The sequence below is a fragment of the Lotus japonicus genome, chromosome 2 (genome assembly GCF_012489685.1).
Source record: "Lotus japonicus ecotype B-129 chromosome 2, LjGifu_v1.2".
Classification (NCBI taxonomy): Eukaryota; Viridiplantae; Streptophyta; class Magnoliopsida; order Fabales; family Fabaceae; genus Lotus; species Lotus japonicus.
In genome coordinates this window covers 62,780,373-62,800,482 of record NC_080042.1, presented here as the reverse complement: position 1 = coordinate 62,800,482, position 20,110 = coordinate 62,780,373, and the positions used below count along the sequence as shown (strand labels likewise).

At 37.5% G+C, this 20,110-nt stretch overlaps 2 protein-coding genes and 1 pseudogene across 2 annotated transcripts; 1 reads left to right on the top strand and 2 right to left on the bottom strand.

Moving 5' to 3' along the window:
- Positions 1–4,235: 4,235 nt before the first annotated feature.
- Positions 4,236–7,141, bottom strand: LOC130738767 (uncharacterized; annotated as a pseudogene).
- A 10-nt stretch (positions 7,142–7,151) lies between these two features.
- Positions 7,152–8,396, bottom strand: LOC130736810 (uncharacterized). The gene has a single exon (XM_057588593.1). The coding sequence runs from the start codon at positions 8,394–8,396 to the stop codon at positions 7,152–7,154; it is 1,245 nt and encodes a 414-aa protein (XP_057444576.1).
- A 3,805-nt stretch (positions 8,397–12,201) lies between these two features.
- Positions 12,202–14,931, top strand: LOC130738765 (probable inactive receptor kinase At1g48480). The gene is made up of 2 exons (XM_057590909.1): positions 12,202–13,695; positions 13,970–14,931. The coding sequence occupies exons 1-2, from the start codon at positions 12,351–12,353 to the stop codon at positions 14,602–14,604; spliced, it is 1,980 nt and encodes a 659-aa protein (XP_057446892.1). The 5' UTR covers positions 12,202–12,350; the 3' UTR covers positions 14,605–14,931.
- The last annotated feature ends 5,179 nt before the right edge of the window (positions 14,932–20,110 follow it).

Genomic DNA, 20,110 nt, shown 5'->3' with positions numbered 1-20,110 from the left:
GAATTCTAATCAACCTTAAAGATAACAAAGCATTTGCTTAACACTTAGTAGCATTTGAGTGTCAAAATTAATTTTACTCTTAATTTTGAGTAAAGGTAAATTTATCCAAACATGCTATAATTAACCTTCCGAGTTGTACACTAATAATAATACCTTGATAATGTAGCTTATCAAAAAAAATACCTTGATAATGTCAACATCTTTTATTCTAAAAATAGGCCAAGTTTATAAAGTAGTCTGATTTACTAAATCATGTCAAGATTAACTTTTGAATCATTATACTCTCATGCTTGAAAACTAATTAATGTACCTTCATTTGTATTATTATTATCTCTAAATCTTTGAAGACATCATATCAAAATTTTTTCACATGGCTACAACTGCTTAACCTTGCCTTAATTCTTAAAATGGTTCTTCAAAGTGTGATGTGTTGTCACATTCGTTCTTAAACTAATTTTATCTATCCTGCAGGCCGTGAATGCGGCAAATGTCATTCATATTAGTCCTTCTGTTAAAGAAAAAGCTTGACAGACGTTAACATATTTATTTTATTACCTACATGGAAATCATTAATTTAAATTAAAAAAATTAACTAAAATTTGATTAATTAAAAAACCAATTCAAAATTAAAAACACAAAATCATAATCTCTTTCTTCTCATCTTCATCTTCTTCTTCTTACTTCTTCCTCTTCTTTTTTGAGGGAGTCAAGCATAAGATGGGGATCCAAACTACTACAAAAACCATTCAAGCCTTGCATCATCCTCCATAACCACATACTCTTTTTCTTCTCTCCAGCCATAAATCCAAGCTCCAACCTTCATAACAACCATTCCCACTTGTCACTGAACCACCAAGCAACAACCAACCTCACGTCCATGAATCATCAACCACCACCATCGCTTCTTCCTCAGGAGAAATTGATCCCTTCCCCAATGAACCCACCCAACACGCCATTACCTTCAAAATATCAACCAAACAATAACACAACTCAAAACCTCCAACAACTGAAACCCACCGCCACCGCAACCCTAGCTACATCCAAAAATCCATAACGAACCCGGCTCTACCTCCACCCTCAACCCACCCGCCCCTCCCCTCGCGCAGAAACCCCCTCCATCTCCTTCACCTAGATCGAGCCATCACGTAGACGGGTGACTGAGAAAAATTCATGACATATATGCTGGACTGGACGAGACCTCTTGCCATAATAGAGGTCCCACCCAGAGGCGTCCAAGGGGCGGCTCAACCCTTCAAGCTAAGAGTGACAAGGAATGACGAGCCTCAACCAACACCTGAAGAGTAGAAAACAATCGCCATAGGGCGGGCTAGTACGAGTAAGGCAGCTGGGCCGAAGATAACGATGCCCAACTAGCCCGATTAGTTTAGTCATTTAGGGCTTCTATGTACCCACCCTATAAAATGGAACTCTTGTACCTTGAAAGAGGACTTTCGACATTATCTAAAAATGACTAGGTCATTACCTCACCCTACCTCCGCTAGGGTTTGGGGCCTACACCCATTCTCATTGTTCATCCCGGAACATATGCAAAGTGACGTCACTTGCACTAATTTCAAAAAGAAAAGATTAAGCGACCAATTGCGAAGAATTTTTTTATAGGAATCTATAAAATTCCTCTTTATTTATGAGGGACTAAGAACATATTTAAGCTTATATTTTTTATAGGAATATTTCACCTTATGTGTTAATACTTACAATTTTGATATAGTAAAAGCACCCCAAGATATTTTACTGGACACAGGGGAATTTGAGTCTATAAAGAGGTGAAAGTTGAATTCAAAACTAGTTGTGTTAGCCTAAGTTGACATCTTATGATTCTTTTTAGGCTTAATTGCCCTTTTGGTCCCCCAACTATTGCCTTCCTGCGAAAATCGTCCTCAAACTTCAAAATTAGCAAAAAACGTCCTCCAACTATACACGTCGTTGCACTTTTGGTCTGCCGTTACAGTTCCGTTTGAAAACTAACGTTTTTTTGTAAAAACCCAGAAATATGATGAATATTCATCTTCTTGATTCATCATTCCAAGTTCCAACCCAGGTGAAAAATTTAAATCCCTATAGTCAAATAATTCAACCAAAATACAAACCCAGAAAATTTGTAACTGCTAAGTTAATTGGATCTTTTAAACTTGAATTTTCCATATTCTAGAATCCATCATTCATCTTCATCTCTCTTTCTTCCTCGCAAATTCTTCTTCCCAAGATTTTTTCTTTCCATCAACCTGCATCTCATTTATATGTTATGGTATGTTTATTTGTTATAGAAACGGAACCAGCAAATAATTCCAACACTTGTAACCTGCAATTTAGACCATAAAACTAGGTACAGGGCAAGCAACCAATTATGCTACCACTTCAGTTTGACAATGGAGCCACCAATTATGCTACCAGAATCAGATATTAGCCAGACATATTGTTGGGTTCAAAATCCCTTCAAAACTAGAGGATCTGAACTCTCTGAACTTTGCAGATAGCCAATTCCAAGCACGCACCTCAACCAGATCCAACACCCAAACCCAGAAATCTTAACCCAATAACCCCAAAACAAGAATCTCCAACCCAAAACCCACCAAGTAGTGAAGATCTGGGCCGATTTGAATCAAGCACCAACACCCAACACCAAGAAAACTTTGAGAAAATCCACCACACCTACTGAAGATGCAAACAGGATAAAACACGCAGCTCTTCGTTCCCGTTTTCCTCTCTCGCTGAACCCGATCTAACAAGGGAGGCGTTGGTGATGGTGAAAATGGGTTTGGGATTTTTGGTGGGTTCTTGGGTATATGAAGATGAACTTCATCATGAAGATTGAAGAAGATAGTGAAGAATGTTTGAAGAAATAGATGAAGATGATGAAGTTCATATGTTTATTATTATTATTTTAATTTTTACCCAAAATACGTTAGTTTTCAGACGGAACTGTAACGGCAGACCAAAAGTGCAACGACGTGTATAGTTGGAGGACATTTTTTGCTAATTTTGAAGTTTGGGGACGATTTTCGCATGAAGGCAATAGTTGGGGGACCAAAAGTGCAATTAAGCCTTCTTTTTATTATTTTTCGAGCAATGATATATGGTACGACAAAAAACACAAACGAATTGATGAAATCTTACGTGTTTGACAATTATTGGGTGTTGGACAGAATACATGGGAAGGTGGCCATCATATACGGAATGAATAACCAATGAAAATCATTCGTTGGTGTTCGTCTTTACACTATTCGCAACATTTAGCATTTCCGTTATTTTTTAAAGAGGTATTAAGTAAAAAATAAATCAATAGGGTTCATTTTAATAAATATTTTTTCTTAAATGCATTTTTCTTTGCTTAATTTAGAATGTGTGAAAATATTTAGCCCTTCAAAGTTTTTTAGTTAATACAACCAATTACTATTATCAACTTTAAAATGAGAAGATGCCTAGGGGTTCTTCTGCATCAGAAAATATTGCAATCAACCACAAGGGTGACACAAGTGGTGAATGTGCATTTTCTTAAGCGATTTCGCCTAGGCTTTTGGCCTGGGTTCGATCCCTGCTGAGGTAAAAAAATAATACCTTTGTGGTCAGGGACATCACTACCGTATCTCGAGCCAGATTAGTCATGTGGGACCCCTTTCCCCCGTGGAGACTGGTGGCCAAAGGACAAAAAAAAAATATTGCAATCAAATTGCAAGTGTCAGTTTACTTATTTTATGATCAACATTACAAACATTCATCAATTACTAGAGTGATTAAGAAGGCACACTACAACATTTTGGGTCTACGGCAACGCCCAGAAACCGTGGCCTAATATCAAAAAACCGTTCCCTTTGGTTTCTGAAACGCTTCTGCAAGTGTGGTTGTCTGAGGCGTTGCCTAAGCCTAAGAGAACGTTTTTCATAATATAGCGCAACACTTGGGGTTAAAGCGTAGCCCTTTATCTGATAGGGAAACGTTTTTCCAATTTCCCTACGGAAACACTTTTGCGGACGTTTTCGTAAATAAGAAGAGAAAAGCGTTCTCTTATGTTTTTTAGAACAGATCTTAAAGTGTAGCAGTAAAATTCGCTATACCAGAAGCGTTGCCTTTTCTACCTAAGAGAACAGTTTTTTTCAGTGAAGTTGAAAATGTTCTTTTTTTTGTCAACAGTTGAAAATGTTCTATTTTATAAGGAAATTGGTCTTTTGTTGATATGGGGAGATTCATAAAAAATATTGTCATCAAATTGAATACAATTATATACTTGCTAATTAAAATAATATTTCATTCATTGAAATGGAAATTGAGAGGGAACCCCACAGTCAACTAACAGAATTTGTCCTAGACCGCATGGACCCATATTGAGAACCATACATGATTAACAAAAGAAAGAGCATATTTTGACATAAAATCAGCAGCTTTGTTGCAATTCCTTTTAACCTGCAGCAACTGACTTGTGTAGAAATTATCAGATAAAATCTTGCAATCCTCCATAACCATCTGAATACACGTAATCCAACAAGGAGTGGAAAATTTAATCCATTTAATCCAACAAATTTAATAATCCAAACTAATAAGCTAAAGATCCAAACTAAAGATCCAAACTACAGGATCCAAATTCCACCATCAAAGTGTAGCATCATCTTCTTCCGCCATCATGCCACCATCATTTTGCTACAAACAAAAAATATATACATATATATCAGTCACTGTGAAGTACATAAAACATGTGTAACAAGAATAAAAAATTTACATTCAATAAAGAAGCATATTGAAAAATGATGGCCAAATCATCCTAATTCATTTGACGAAGAATTGAGAAAATACGTCTCGGCCGTTGCACCATGATTGTGGCCTTTCTTCTGTACAAGGGAACATGAATAGTTTACATTCAATTACCAGACTTAGAATAAGAAAATAAACTAGTTGTCATGTTTCAGCTTCTACAAGGCAGGCATGCCAACTGTTCAATACTAAGCAAACCACAACAACAGAACTTTGAGGATCTTCCAATGATAAATCCATGAATATGACAAAGAGATCAAATCAGAAGAGAAAAATAGCATGCAACTCTACTTTACCTCTTGATTATTTGGAGCATGTACAGATGTAGATGAATGTAGAGGGCCATTGTCATCACTGGGGAGTAACAAGGCAGCTAAAGCATCCAAATCAACTGCGTTGTCAGTATGGTTCAGCATGGTCCGTAGAAGAATTTGAAATTTTCGCTCCATGTCCTCATGCTTTGCCTCCATGTCATGCACCTTATCAGTTAAACGTTGAACTTCCTTCGCATGTTTTTTCTCAATTTCAGCTATTTCATTATTCCTTTTGAAGACACTTGGTGTCATAGTTCTCCCGTAGCATCGCACTCACCCCGGTCTTTCGTCGCCAAACACTTGCTTAAAAGCTTCAGAAGAAGATTGACCACAATTTTCAACCAAGTCATGAAGTTTTGTCTACCAAATTTAAAAGTAATGTTAGTTGAGGATATGCATAATCATATTCAAAAAAATAAATCAAAGAAAGAAACTTACAATCACATTATTTGTTTCTTCATCCACCTTTTTTCCTTTCTTGCTTTTACGAGTTTCAATGAAAATATCAGCTTGAGTAGGGCTCTCTCCATCCTCTTTGCTTGCACGCTGCATCAAGACAATGATTTTAGCAGAAAATTCATACAAATTTAAATGCCCACTTATTACAATGACAATGATATACCAATCTCTCCCTTATACAAGCAAAGCTTATAGGCCCCACTCGGTGTCTCCATTTCTGCTGTGCTATATTTCTAGCATTTTTGGTACTGATTTCCTGTGTTAATATTAAAAAATTATTACACATGAAAAAATAACAAAATATCAAAGAACTGTAGGTATATATATCTTACTTTAATTGCTTCAAGCCTCCAATAATCTATCAACTCTCTAAAGTGTGCCTCTGGTACGTCTTCAGGACGATTTTTCAGCCGGTCACGCATGTTCTTATACTTGCTAAAGTGGTTTTTCTTAATGGAGCATTTCTGGCGCCTCCAAGCATCACGTATTATAGCAAACATAGCCTTCTTCCCCTTCTCTGGAATGTCGTATTTACTCTAAAAAAGATCAAAGAGACACACAATAATCAAGATCTAATTTATTGAAGTTCTTAAATGAACATACAAAACTAAATAACTTGATACATTGACAAACTGCCATATGTGAGATTTATCTGGTATAGCCTTCCAGTTAGTGTAAGTGAGAGGACACAAATCTGCACTTCTTGCTATTGTTCCCAAGAAACTGCTAAGTTCAGAAACTATCTTTTGATTTGGTCCAACAGGTTCTCCTTCCACATTCAAGATGATTTCCTCTCTATCATCAACCGAGCGTGCATGAACATTTTTGCATTTTGTCTTTCCTCGTTTTCTTTTTGATGCTGATGCTGTCCCTAATCAACATTATATCATAAACAATGTTTTGAGAAAGATAATTAAAAGTGCACACACAAAGATCAAAAGCAATAGAACAAAGTTTTCCAAGTACATGGTTCTTGACAAAACACTAACTGGCATTTGCTACACACATGATTGCTACCAAAACTGGATCAGCAGTGGAAATATGCAGATAAAACTTGAATTCAAAATGATATCAGCTCAGAAGTAACTAGAAGAAGACTGCCACGAAAGAAAATGTTACCTTCACTTGTACAATCATTACTTTCCCCTTCAACTTCTTCATTAATGTCGTTATCTTCACTTTGTTCATCTTCTGAGTGCTCTATTTCAAGTTCATGGATATTCTTATTAATATACTCATTAAGTGGCATTGAAGCACACTTTGGAGCAACCTTTTTTTTCTTGGAGCCTTGTTCATCATAATGATCCTCTTGGTTAGATTTCGTAGAGTTCACCGGTTGCTGCCTCTGCTGCTGTATTTTTTGTTGCATAGAGGAGGATTCTTCTACTTGAACTGATTTACTAAATCTCACATGGTTCTTCCTTTGATCTTCTCTTATGCCTTGAATTTGAGTAGATCTAGTTGCTTGTAGTGCTATTCTAGTGCTCAATGGTTGCATCATATGTTTTTTTTTGGAGCCTTGTTCATCAGAATGATCCTCTTGGTTAGATTTCGAAGAGTTCACCGGTTGCTGCCTCTGCTGCTGTATTTTTTGTTGCATAGAGGAAGATTCTTCTACTCTAACAAATCTAAGACATCCTCTCCTTTTAACAAATCTGTTGCAGTTCTATATTCTTCTTTCCCATTAAAAGCTCTAATATTTGATCTATATTCATGATCCGTTGGCAAAAAAATACGGTGATCCATATAACACATCTTTCGACTATACCTCAAATAAGTAGAATTCGTGTTATAATGGCAACAAGGACAAGCTAATTTTCCTTTTGTACTCCACCCACTCAACATAGCATACGCAGGAAAGTCATTAATAGTCCATAACAAAGCTGCTCGCATTTGGAATGTTTGATTTAGTGAAGAGTCATATGTTTCTACTCCAGAATCCCACAATATCTTCAACTCTTCAATTAATGGTTGGAGGAACACATCAATGTTTTTCCCAGGTGATTGTGGTCCAGGGATTAACAAAGATAGAATAGAATATTCAGCTTTCATGCACCACCACGGGGGAAAATTATATGGTATCAGTATCACAGGCCAAGTACTATGAGATAAACTCATGGATCTAAAAGGATTAAATCCATCACTAGCCAAACCAAGCCTTATGTTACGTGAATCATCAGCGAAGTCACGATGACATTTATCAAAGAATTGCCATGCCTCTCCATCTGCAGGATGCCTTAACTTCCCATCTTTTGAACGCTCTTCTTCGTGCCACCTTGTTGAGCTAGCTGTCTTCGAGCACATGAATAACCTTTGAAGTCTAGGAATCAAGGGGAAGTGTCTCAGAATTTTAGCAGAAACTTTGTGAGCTTTGATATTCTCCTCATGCTGGTTATCTCCATCAGCTTTTTCAACCCACCGTGAAGCACTGCAAACATAACAAGAGGTGTCATTCTCATGATCCTTCCAGTAAAGCATGCAGTCATTGGGACAAGCATCAATCTTTTTATAATCAAGCCCCAAGCCCCTTATTACGCCTTTAGTTTTATTGAATGAATCAAAAATATTCAGATGAGGCATAGCTTCTTTCAGTAGCTCTAAGAGAGCATCGAATGATGCATTACTCCAACCATAAAGACACTTCAACAAATATAGTCGAATGGTGAACGACAACTTAGAAAAGTTTTCACAACCCGAGTACAACTCTTGCTTAGACTCTTCAATAAGATTATAGAACTTATTAGCAACTTCATTGGGGCCTTCACTAACTCCAGAGTCTCCTCGTGTCACATCAACAAATCTATCATGCAATAGTCCATCAATATCATCAATCGCATCCTCATCATCATCATCATCCATATCACAATCAACATCACATGAATTTATTAGCTCCTCACCATGACGAACCCAAACATCATATTCTTTTTCAAATCCGTATCCAATAAATGATCAGCTACTACTTTCCTTGTCCTCCAAAAAACATTGTGACATTTAGCACAAGGGCACAGAATTTCCACTCCTTGCGGTTTCCCTTTAGTGTATGCATAGTTTAGGAACGATTCAACACCGTTAATGTACTCTGTGCTGTATCTTGCTAGTTTCATCCATTCCTTGTCCATAATGTTTACTAAAAAGTAACAAATAAAAAGCATAACAGAGGAGTAAAAACTTATGCCACTCTCCAATTTAGTAATTATATAGAAGAGTTAACAGTATTAACAAACTTCTAAAAACAGTAAAAATAACAGCAACTAATAGCTAATTAGTTGAAATAGAAACATCAAATGTACACCGTGTTGCAAACTCATAAACAGTTAACAAAACCTCAAATCCTCGGTAGTCCCAAAATTTTCAGTTTTCAGTTGAGACTAGTTTACTCTCTCTTGTTTTCTTAGCACTAGAGTCATGTAGTATATTATATAGAATGGTCATGTACACATATTAGTTAATTGAATAATAGACTATATGCGAAAACTGAAAAGTATTTAGGAGCAGAACATCACCTACCAGACAAGCAATCTTGAAGAAGGAAAACTTGACACCAGCCCTTATAGAGTTAAGAAGAACTATTGGCAATGTCCTGCAGCAATAGTGTAGGTTGATGCTTAGTTATTAACAAAAACCATGACTCTCATGCTTAAAAATTTGACAGATATATACAAGCAGCAAGCTGCAGTGCAGTTAGTAGTTAGGTAATTTGTGTATACATGCGTGATTGTGTTGGAATCTTTCATAACTATTAGAAATATATCTCTGTTATGGTGTCTGTGAAAATTATCCCATATCTTGGTAATAAGTAGACCTGTTAGTCAAATGATGAAAATAATAACTTGGTCAAAAAGAATGATTATAGATAAATAAAAAATAACAATAGAAGGAATATTGTTAGTGTGCAAAAGATCAAGTTAAAATAGTTGTGTGCTGCCGTGCTGGTGTTTTTTTCACTTAACACAGGTATCCCCATCTGAGAATGTAATCTTATTAGAATCCACATTATGGTGAATCAATGTAGACCAGAAATTGAACTAACAGCCCCTACTATGCAGAGGTGATAGATTACAACTTATAGGTGGCTAAAATCTAGTCTCTATTACAAAATTTATGACTTAATTCATTCAGCTAGAGAGTGATTATCATATATGAAATATGAATACATAAGCAATGTTGCAAAATTCAAATGCATATTTAGACCAGAAATTGAACTAACAGTGATTATCATATATGAACACAGAAGCAATGCTGCAAAATTCAAATGCATATTTAGACCAGAAACTGAATTGAAAAAGAAAAGAAGAGACTAAAACCCTAGTAAACGTGTAACTGATTCAGGATCCTGGTAAACAAACTTCTATTTCTCAATCTGACCAGAAGATTGAGGATCTAATACGAGAGAGAGAGAGAGAGAATACATTTTCGTGCAGAGAGATTCAGAGAGAGAGATCGGGACGTCGACACAGTTCGATTGAAGCAGGTGCGGTTGAAGCAAAGAGAGGAAGATTCAGTGCGATTGAAGCAGATGCGATTGAAGCAAAGAGAGGAAGATTCAATGCGATTGAAGCACGAACGGAGCTTTGTCGAGGAGGATTCGATCGCGCAGAGAGAGCTTCACGACCCAGAGGAAGCAGATTCGATCGGAGAATCCATTTTCGCGCAGAGAGAGCTTCGGTTTTCACGGCGCAGAGAAGAGATAGGGTTTTGTCTTTTTTTATTTCATGTCAAAGTTTTTTAACTTAAATCATTGAAATTAACTCTTTTCTCTTTTATTCAAATAACATTAGAGAACATTTTTTAGAAATTACTAGATTCCGCAACAGTTATAATCTCGTAGAAAAAGAAAAGTGAAGAAAAACGTTCTCCTTGACCTTAGGGTACACTTGCTGATGGACGATGTTATTGTTTAACAACCAGAGCTACGTATTTCAGAATTGTTCTCTAATGTCATCTATGGCAACGCTTTTCCGTCCGTAGCAAGGAGAGGTGTTGCCGTAGACCCAAAATGTTGTAGTCGCAATGCTTTCTTAAGATCAACCACCATAACTAACTACGGGTTTTCTTGATAAAACCATATATGGAAGAAACTTCTTCACCTATATATATGGGCACAAGTAATAGGAAATGTTGTTGGCCTCCTTAATCATACTGAGACAAGGTACGTAGGAATTTTTTACTTTGAAACTCTAGTTTTATAGTAGTTGGAAGGGTAGCTCGTGAATTATACTTGTCATCACATTCACAAAGTTATTGCCCTATATATCCCCCGGTAAATTGTGTACGGGGAAAAGCAACCCAAGAATATAGCTTTCCAGATAGATGCATTTGAAAGTAGCTAACTTGGTGTACGATATTGTTTCATGTCATGTGTGTGCTGTGGTTGGGGACAACAAACTGAACAAAGCACCATCAAACCCTCACGAAAGTGAACTTATAAAAAACCCCACCTACACTTTTCTTTCTATTATTGATTTTCCATATTCAAGTTTCAAGATTTGATATGGATTAAATATAGTAGGTTAGAAGTTCCCCTTTTTCTAATTCTCGCTGCTCATTTACTTTCTAAACGTGAAGTTATTATTAGTAGTGTGACTTGTGAGATGGTAGTTGGTTGTTGGATGGTCCTACATCTATATATCTTCCCACCAACTATACATATATTAATACATAATGATGCTCTAAAGTTTACAATTATCAAAATTCAAAAGTGTGTTCGTGTAATTTTCATTAATTTACCAAGAGTGTTTAGAAAGAAATTAAGAATTATACACCTTACGTGGGGCTAACAAGTCATAACCAATATTTGTTTGACAAACTTGTTCTTTACTCCATAGATGCAAAGAAAATTTGTTTTTGACAAAATTGATCTCCTAAGAAAATTGTTAGAGGATTATTGTAAATTATGTTAGATTGTTATAACCAACATTTGTTTAACATATGCTCTCCCTAATGGGTGTTTGCAAAGGGTCAAGCGGTACAAGACATTGGTATATGACAATAACTTTTAAGAACAGGAATAGAAAATTGCCATTTCACATACCGATATGCTAATAAATTGCACCGTTTTCTTATTCCCAGAAAAAGTTGGACACCATGGGTACTGTGACCCCCCTTCATTTTACGGGGATTTGATGATTGGTTAAGCCACATATTTGGCTTGGATCAAATGTAGTGAGGGTTTTTTATTTAATCATATGGAGTATTATTTATTCAAGCAATTCTATATGTTAGAATAGGAATGTATTGATGTAATTTTTTTTGATGTATTGATGCAATTAAGCTAATTATATTAGGCAATAGTTTGACTTTAGCACACTCTATTTTGTATATAAAATTATAAGAAGTTTTATTAACTTCCTAAATTATCCCTGAATTTTTCTCTAACTTAAGAATTTTTCGAAATTACACTATCTTTTCATATAAAGGGATTTCTATTTTTGGGAAAAAATGATCAAAATCTGACTTATAAATGAGGACGAAGGTTGAACTTTTATTATATTTCCATGTTTTAGCTAGTAGTATTTTTGTTAGAGGAAATAACAAAATTTAGGAATTGAGGTTAATCAAGCATTTAATTTCCATTGAAAAAATGAGATTTGAATAGTATTATGCAAGTGACTTCATCCTTGAAGTAGCATTTGTTTTTTTCTTCTCTTGTGTTGACTCTCTCACTCCACCTTCACCTTGTCCACAATTAGAAGAAGAACCCAAAAACCATAACCGTGCCTCTTTTTAACTGCAACAATAAACACACACACACACACACTCACATTAACAATAGAAAGAGAGAGTGAAAGAGTTCACACATTGCAATTTGCAACAATGCCAATGCATTCTCTCTTCTTCTTCATCTTCCTCTTCTTCCCCTCTCTCGTTAAACCAGATCTCTCCACCGAACGCGCCGCCCTCTTAACTCTCCGCTCCGCCGTCGCCGGAAGAACTCTTTTCTGGAACGCCACCTCCCCCACCCCCTGCAACTGGTTTGGCATCTACTGCGACGCCAACACCACCCACATCCTCCAGATCCGCCTCCCCGCCGTCGCCCTCTCCGGCCAACTCCCACATGGCGTCTTCTCCGCCCTCCCCCACCTCCGCACTCTCAGTCTCCGTTTCAACGCCCTCTCCGGCCCACTCCCCTCCGACCTCGCCGCCTGCTCCTCGCTCCGCAACCTCTACCTCCAGCAGAATCTCCTCTCCGGTGAGCTCCCGCCGGCTCTTTCACGTCTCACCGGCCTTGTCCGCCTCAACCTGGCCTCCAACAACTTCTCCGGCCCGGTTCCGGTCGGGTTCCGGAACCTGACCCGGCTCAAGACCCTCCTCCTCCAGGACAATCGGCTCTCCGGTGAGCTTCCCGAGTTGGACAGGGGGGATCTCGCGCAGTTCAATGTCTCCAACAACATGCTCAATGGGTCGGTGCCTGAAAAGCTGCGAAGTTTCTCCAAAGACTCGTTTCTGGGTAATTCACTCTGTGGGAAGCCATTTGAACCTTGTCCTGGGGATGCAGGTAGTGGAAATGGTGATGGTAATAATGGAACTTCAAATGGGGTTGGAGGAAATGAAGGGTTTGTGAAGGAGAAGAAGAAGGGCAAGCTCTCTGGTGGGGCCATTGCTGGGATTGTGATTGGGTCTGTGGTGGTATTTTTGTTGGTTGTTTTTGCTTTGATTCTTTTGTGCAGGAACAAGAATGGTGAGAAGACTAGCTCTGTTGATGATGTGGCTGCTAATGTGAAGCATGATGAGAATGTGGGGAATGGTAATGGGTACTCGGCTGCCACGGCAGCGGTGGTGGCGGTGAATGGTGGTGGAAGGGGTGAAGGGGTGGGTGGTGGTGGTGGTGGTGGAGGTGGGGCTAAGAAGTTGGTGTTTTTTGGTAATTCAAGCAAGGTGTTTGAGTTGGAGGATTTGCTGAGAGCCTCAGCGGAGGTTTTGGGGAAAGGGACTTTTGGGACTTCTTATAAGGCGGTTTTGGAGGTTGGGCCTGTGGTGGCTGTGAAGAGGTTGAAGGATGTCACCATTTCTGAGAAGGAATTCAAGGAGAAGATTGAACTGGTTGGAGCAATGGATCATGTCAGTTTGGTCCCTCTCAGGGCTTACTATTATAGCAGGGATGAGAAGCTTCTTGTTCATGATTACTTTCCAATGGGAAGCTTATCTGCACTTTTGCATGGTGAGCCTTATCTATCTGTCTTTTTAAGTTTCTGGTTTTGATTTCAGATTTTTTTAGCTTATCTGCACTTTTGCATGATTATGCATGGAGAATGCATAATTGCTATGAATCACTGACTGTTTGATAAGATTACATTGCATCTAACAAAAGAAGAGGAGAAGTGAGTAGTGTAGTATCCTTTAGGAATCGTAATTTGACTGGCATCTCTTGAATCCAATTAACCTCTTTGTTAGTACGAACATGGTGAAATGAAGATTATTATTCTTTATGACAGGAAACAAAGGAGCTGGTAGGACACCACTGAATTGGGAAATCAGATCAGGCATTGCACTTGGAGCTGCTCATGGCATTGAGTACCTACATTCACAAGGGCCAAATAATTCTCATGGAAACATAAAGTCATCCAATATCCTCCTAACCAAGTCCTATGATGCCAGGGTGTCTGATTTTGGCCTCGCACACCTTGTTGGTCTCTCATCCACACCCAACAGGGTTGCCGGCTACCGTGCGCCGGAGGTTACCGATCCCTGGAAAGTGTCTCAGAAGGCAGACGTGTACAGTTTTGGCGTGTTGCTCTTGGAGCTTCTGACCGGAAAGGCACCTACTCACGCCCTTTTGAATGAGGAAGGAGTGGACCTTCCCAGATGGGTGCAATCAGTTGTGAAAGAAGAGTGGAGTTCTGAGGTGTTTGATCTTGAGCTTCTCAGGGATCAGAATGTTGAAGAAGAGATGGTGCAGTTGTTGCAACTTGCAGTGGATTGTGCAGCACCATACCCTGATAACCGCCCTTCAATGTCTGAAGTGAGACAGCAAATAGAAGAGCTGCGCAGGTCAAGCTTGAAAGAAGGTCAAGACCAAATCCAACAACATGATTTGATCAATGATATAGATCATATATCTTCTAGATGAGTAAGATCTGGGTTGTCCTCCATTCTTACTACTGAATACTGATGGATTGTAAAAGGAAGCATCTTTGTAGCTTTGTCATATTTCCCTTAGATGTTGTAACTTTTTTCTAGCTTTGGCCTTAATTTTCTTCAGCATCAAGTATTTTCTCCATTTTCTTCCGACTGATCTTAGTTTGCATTCCTGTATGAATTTAGAATTCAAATTCCTTCATCCCCCTCCCTCCATTGTACTAGTTCACTTTTTCTTCCCAATCAAGGGTAGCACATATCTGTTGCATTAGTAATAGGTGGTGGATTCTGGTTGATGTCACTATAGTTCTTGCTTTGATGTTTGCTTTTTGCTTTTGATGAACCTTTTTCGCTGTTGAAACTGGCATGATATGATGCTATCATGGTTGGTAGAACTGTCTTGGAGGTGGCAATAACATGACCACTTTAATTGATGAGTCTTGTGAACCCCTCACATTGGTCACAATGGATGATCTATGCTCTGAATTCAATTTTCGTTAACTTTTACTTATCCTGGCTGGTGGATTAAGATTGTGCCCCACGCCCCACCCGCCATGTCTGACCAATTTCTTAATCATGTTTTTTATCCGATAACAAAAAAATTGAAAAAGGGTTGATATATTGTCAGAGAATCTTGTTCTTAGTGCTCTTTCATAAAAGTTTTTTCTTTAGTTTTTAGCACAAACATAGTAGGATAAGTTGTCAGAAAGTGATCATGAATCATGATAAGTAAAATGCTAGCTAAAAAGGTCACAGGGTAAATGTTTAAATTATCCTTGAAATTGAGGCGCTGTCATATTCGTCTGTAAATTAATTTTATTCATCCTGTTTCTAAATGTGACAAACGTCATTCATTATCATTCATATTGGTCATTATGTTAAAAATAGTTTGACGGACTTTAACAATTTCTTTTTTTTACGCTGAAAAATCATTAAATTAAATTACAACAACAAATTAACTAAATATTTAATTAATTAAAACACAAAATCCTAATGAGAACTACCCGCCATCATTATCGTTCTTTCATCTTCTTCCTTCTCATCTTCACTATCTGCACCAATCCTTCCATCACAATCAAACCTCACCACAACTCAATCCCCCACCGCAAACCCCATCCCCCACCGAAACGCATTTCTCTCTACCCTGATGAGATTTTCAAACCCAAGGATTTGAATCAAGATTTCCAAACCCACAAAAAAGCTTCAATATTTTCCTTTTTTGGTCTAATGTTTCAATCAAACCTTTGTTCTCCCCACTACACCACCTTCTCACCCCTAGCAGCGCCGCACCGTCCTTCTCCTCCATCACGTTCAGCCCGCCATTGCGAGATTTGCCATTGTCCACACGAACCAACTTTTCGCATCAGTTTCAGTCCCACTAAATTTTTTAACCACTTTTAGTCTCTCATCTGCCCCTTCCTCCGTAACCACTAGACCAAAGATTTCGGCCAGCACACCTTGTCCTGGCCACCACCGAGCCTCCTTCTTCCTTCGCTGAAGATCATCCCACCATGAACTAATCCAAACCCTTTACAACATATTAAAACTTTGCATTTTTGTGAATCATTTTTTCGCTTTTCATCAAAATTTTATTTTTCCTTCATCGACATTTCTCATCCTTATATTTACTTGTTTCTCAGTTTCAGAGCTCCTCATCTCCCCAGCCCATCTTTTGAAGAACCGTAAATAATTCACCTTGTGCCATGGCGTCCTCTCCTACGCTAGAGGTGGAGATCTCAGTGGTTCCTCCTCCATGATGTCGTCCTCTCCTACGTTAAGAACCAGTGGATGGGAGGACGAAGATCGTGATCGTTGAAGGGGGCGTCACGATGAACAGAATTAAAATCATATTAACTCAAACATGATACAAGAGCAATTTATTAATTAATCATCATAACAGAATTACAATCAACTTATTAACTAAAATGTTATACAATAGCAATTAAATTTATTTATCCTTCTTTGACAAATCTTCCTGCTCTTCATCTCTTGAGATGGTTGATCCAAATCATGAAGTTGAGAGGGTACATGATCCGGTGGCTGATGAGACCGTTCGCACTCATATTTAGGGGGCCAACATTCTACCAAGGGCGAATCTCGAGCTGATTTACTTATCAAATTTAGCTTGATTGACATATCCAAATAAGGATACTCAACACCTACATTAGCTTGTTTGCAAATCTGAATCTGGAAATCCAAGTTCAGGTTTCTCAAACAAGCTAATGTTGGGGATGAAATCCACTAAACCGCAAACATTGTTACTGATAAGTGTCATATTTACCTAGTTTTGATGTGCAATTTAGGCACTTATCTTTGTGATTAATGAGTTATATTTGACAACTTCACCTTCTTTTGGATTAGAACTTTTTTTATATGTGAATTTGAGTTAGACTGTGCACAAGGTTTGATTCTAATCTCAAAATGTGTCGTAGGATTGAAGATTAAGGTGAAAATGCAGTCTTTGGTTGGAAAGAACAATTTTGAAGAGTTCCTGAGCGCCGGGCACTTCTCAGAGACCACCAGGCGCTCTATCTGACGCAATTTTCTACAAAAAGCTTCTTTTAAGAAGCTGCTGATAGATAGAAAGGAGAACAGAACCAAGAATGGGGAGAACACATTCAGAGGAGAAAATAGATCAATTTTAGAGAGAGAAACAAGGGAGGAATCTTAGGAGGATGGAGAGGAAGCTTGGGTGCTGGATTCAACGCTGAGACATCGCAGAGTCTTCGGTTCTTCTTTCTTCTTCTTCATGATCTTAAATCTATCCATGAAAATGGATAGTTAATCTCTCTTTGTTGGGGGTTAGATGTAGTTAATTGATACTTATGTATTCTATGTGATTCTCTTCAATATAAATCATGGTCTTTGTCTATGATTTAGTATTTTTCTCTCTATCTTAATGCTATAAAGGTCAAACTATGAAATCTAATCCCAACAAATTCTTGTACTTGTTGTTTCTCTATAATTTTATTTGTTTTCCTTTCCACTTTCATGTATAATCAATCAATCTCTTTGTGAAACTATCATTTAAGTTTGTTGACTATTGAACGACATAAGTATTACACCTCCCTGTGGATACGACAAAACCCTTTACTATAATACAATTGAGTCTTGAGAGATTAGAAAGTAGAGTAATCTTTCATCAAATTGGTGTCGTTACCGAGGAGGTTCGTCAATACTAATTGCATTGCAATAGTTTTCATTCTTGAATGATTGTGAATTCAATTTAACTTTTGTTGTTGTTACTAATCTCTTGTATTAGTTAGCTAGTTCAAGAGAAGCAACAAGAAGATTCTAAATCACTACTTCTCAAAATGTGTCAATCATCTCAGACATATTATGCCCTTGAAGAGGATATAATTTCTAAGCTTTAGGATACCTTGGTGCAATTCATGTAATTATCCATGATTAATCAAAGGAAGACTGAGACTTCTATCAAGACCGAGGCTTCAATTGTTAATCCTTGATATTCCATCAAATTCTTTAAAGAACTGTAAATTTACATTCATTCATATGCATGTAAATAGCTTGACATGTGATTTGAATGTAGGTGAATTGAGTTGGATTATGAAAACTATGAAAAACAATCTCATTTTGTTGGCTTGGAAAAGATTAGAAAGAAAATTGGATGAAATCCAAGTCAAACGACCTAAGAAACGGAAGGGGTTATTTTACAAACCTTGTTTGTGATCACCTTGATTGTGTTTGCGTCAAGCTAATGACATTAAACAAGCGTTTCCTGGGAGGCAACCCAATGTTTTTATTGTGTTTTTGATTTTATGTGTCTTTTAAGAACTAGGGTAGTGATTTTATGAAGCTTTGTTTAAAATGGCCAAACTTTATGCTTCACAAGTCTTATTTACTATTTGGAATGTTCATGATGATTTGAAGCATTAGATTTGAGGAGTTCCAGAATTTGGTCATGAACTTGTGAATATGCTTGATCTTGAGTGGAAAAGTGGAACTTGTCATAAATCTGGCTATAATATGTGTTTTTAAGCTTGAATAGGTCCAATTTGATACATTGAAAGCATATGGCACGAAGGTAAGTTGGTTTTTTGAACATTGAAGAATTTGGGTATGTAGGTTGTGAGATATGGTTGGATTCCAAGGTCATTCATTAAGCGCTTAATTAAGCTGTTTTACCAAACAGGACCTAAATAAGATATTTGACAACATGGGCATGGATGATTTGGGAGTTTCATAACCATGGCACAGACTTTTCCTAAAATGGTTTTAGTTGTATCTGACCAAATCCATGGTGTCAGTATCTAGGATCTGGGAAATTAGATATGAAAAGTGAAGGGAGAAGGAAGGAGGAAGAAGGAAGATGGAAAAATGGGTGAGAGTGTTTTAAGATTTCAGAGTTAAAAGTTGTGGCTTTTTTTAACGAGGATGATTCTGAAAATTAGTGTTGGTGGCTGGAGAAAAAGGAAGAATAGTGGTGGTTTAGATGAATGAGTGTAGTGGTTGAGGGGAAGAGACCAAAATTGCAACCAGCGAAACCAAATTCAATTAAAAAATTATTATTTTTAATTAAAATATTATTAAAAAATGTCACACCAACTTTTCCGTTAGTATTTTTGATGGAATTTGGACGGAAAACCAATTCTGCAAATGAAGATGTTCGTCATGGACGCGTAAGATTTTTATTGGGGACCGGAATCGTGAAAAAATGTATATACATGGGACAAAATGTGCAACTAAATTTTTAAATTAAGGGGAACAAAATTGAAATTAAGAAGTTCTACCAACCATGACAGCAATTAGTGGTTATATATGTTATTGCCACCTCCAAGACAGTTCTACCAAATTAAGGGGAACAAAAATGAAATTAAGAAGTTCTACCAACCATGACAGCAATTAGTGGTTATACATGTTATTGCCACCTCCAAGACAGTTCTACCAATCATGACAGCATCATATCATCCCAGCTAAAGGTTCATCAATAGCAAAAAGCTAACATCAAAGCAAGTACTATAATGACATCAACCCACGGCCAACAACTAATGGAATAGATATGTGCTACCCCTTAGTATTGATTGGCAAGGAATAAAGGGAACTAGTACAATGGAGGGAGGGGGGTCAAGGAATTTGAATTATAAATTCACACTGTAATGCAAATCAAGATCAGTCGGAAGAAAATAGAGAAAATACTTGATGCTGAAGAAAAGTGAGGCCAAACTGCCAAAGCTAGAAAAAAGTTACAACATCCATGGAAAATATGACAAAGCCTTTAAGATGCTTCCTTTAGCTGATATATTTTCATTAATCCACCTCCCAGGTGGCTTCACCAGTTCACCTTAAATCTAATTCCGGGAAATTAATTAACAACTAATAAAATGCTAGCTGTGCAAACTCATTGTCAGAATAAAGAATACAAGACCTATCTGTAACCAAAATAGGAATCAAAACTTTATGTTTAATCTGTTAAAAAATGTTCAAACACCAATCCTGCCAGACAATTTCCCAACTGTACATTGTGTTACTAAAAAAAT

What these genes read in the sequence shown, in the direction of transcription:
- LOC130736810 (XM_057588593.1), bottom strand. Translation starts at nt 8,396, where the DNA reads ATGGATGATGATGATGATGAGGATGCGATTGATGATATTGATGGACTA.
- LOC130738765 (XM_057590909.1), top strand. Translation starts at nt 12,351, where the DNA reads ATGCCAATGCATTCTCTCTTCTTCTTCATCTTCCTCTTCTTCCCCTCT. An exon ending in CTTATCTGCACTTTTGCATG is followed by an intron (nt 13,696 to 13,969) that starts GTGAGCCTTATC and finishes TCTTTATGACAG; the next exon opens with GAAACAAAGGAGCTGGTAGG.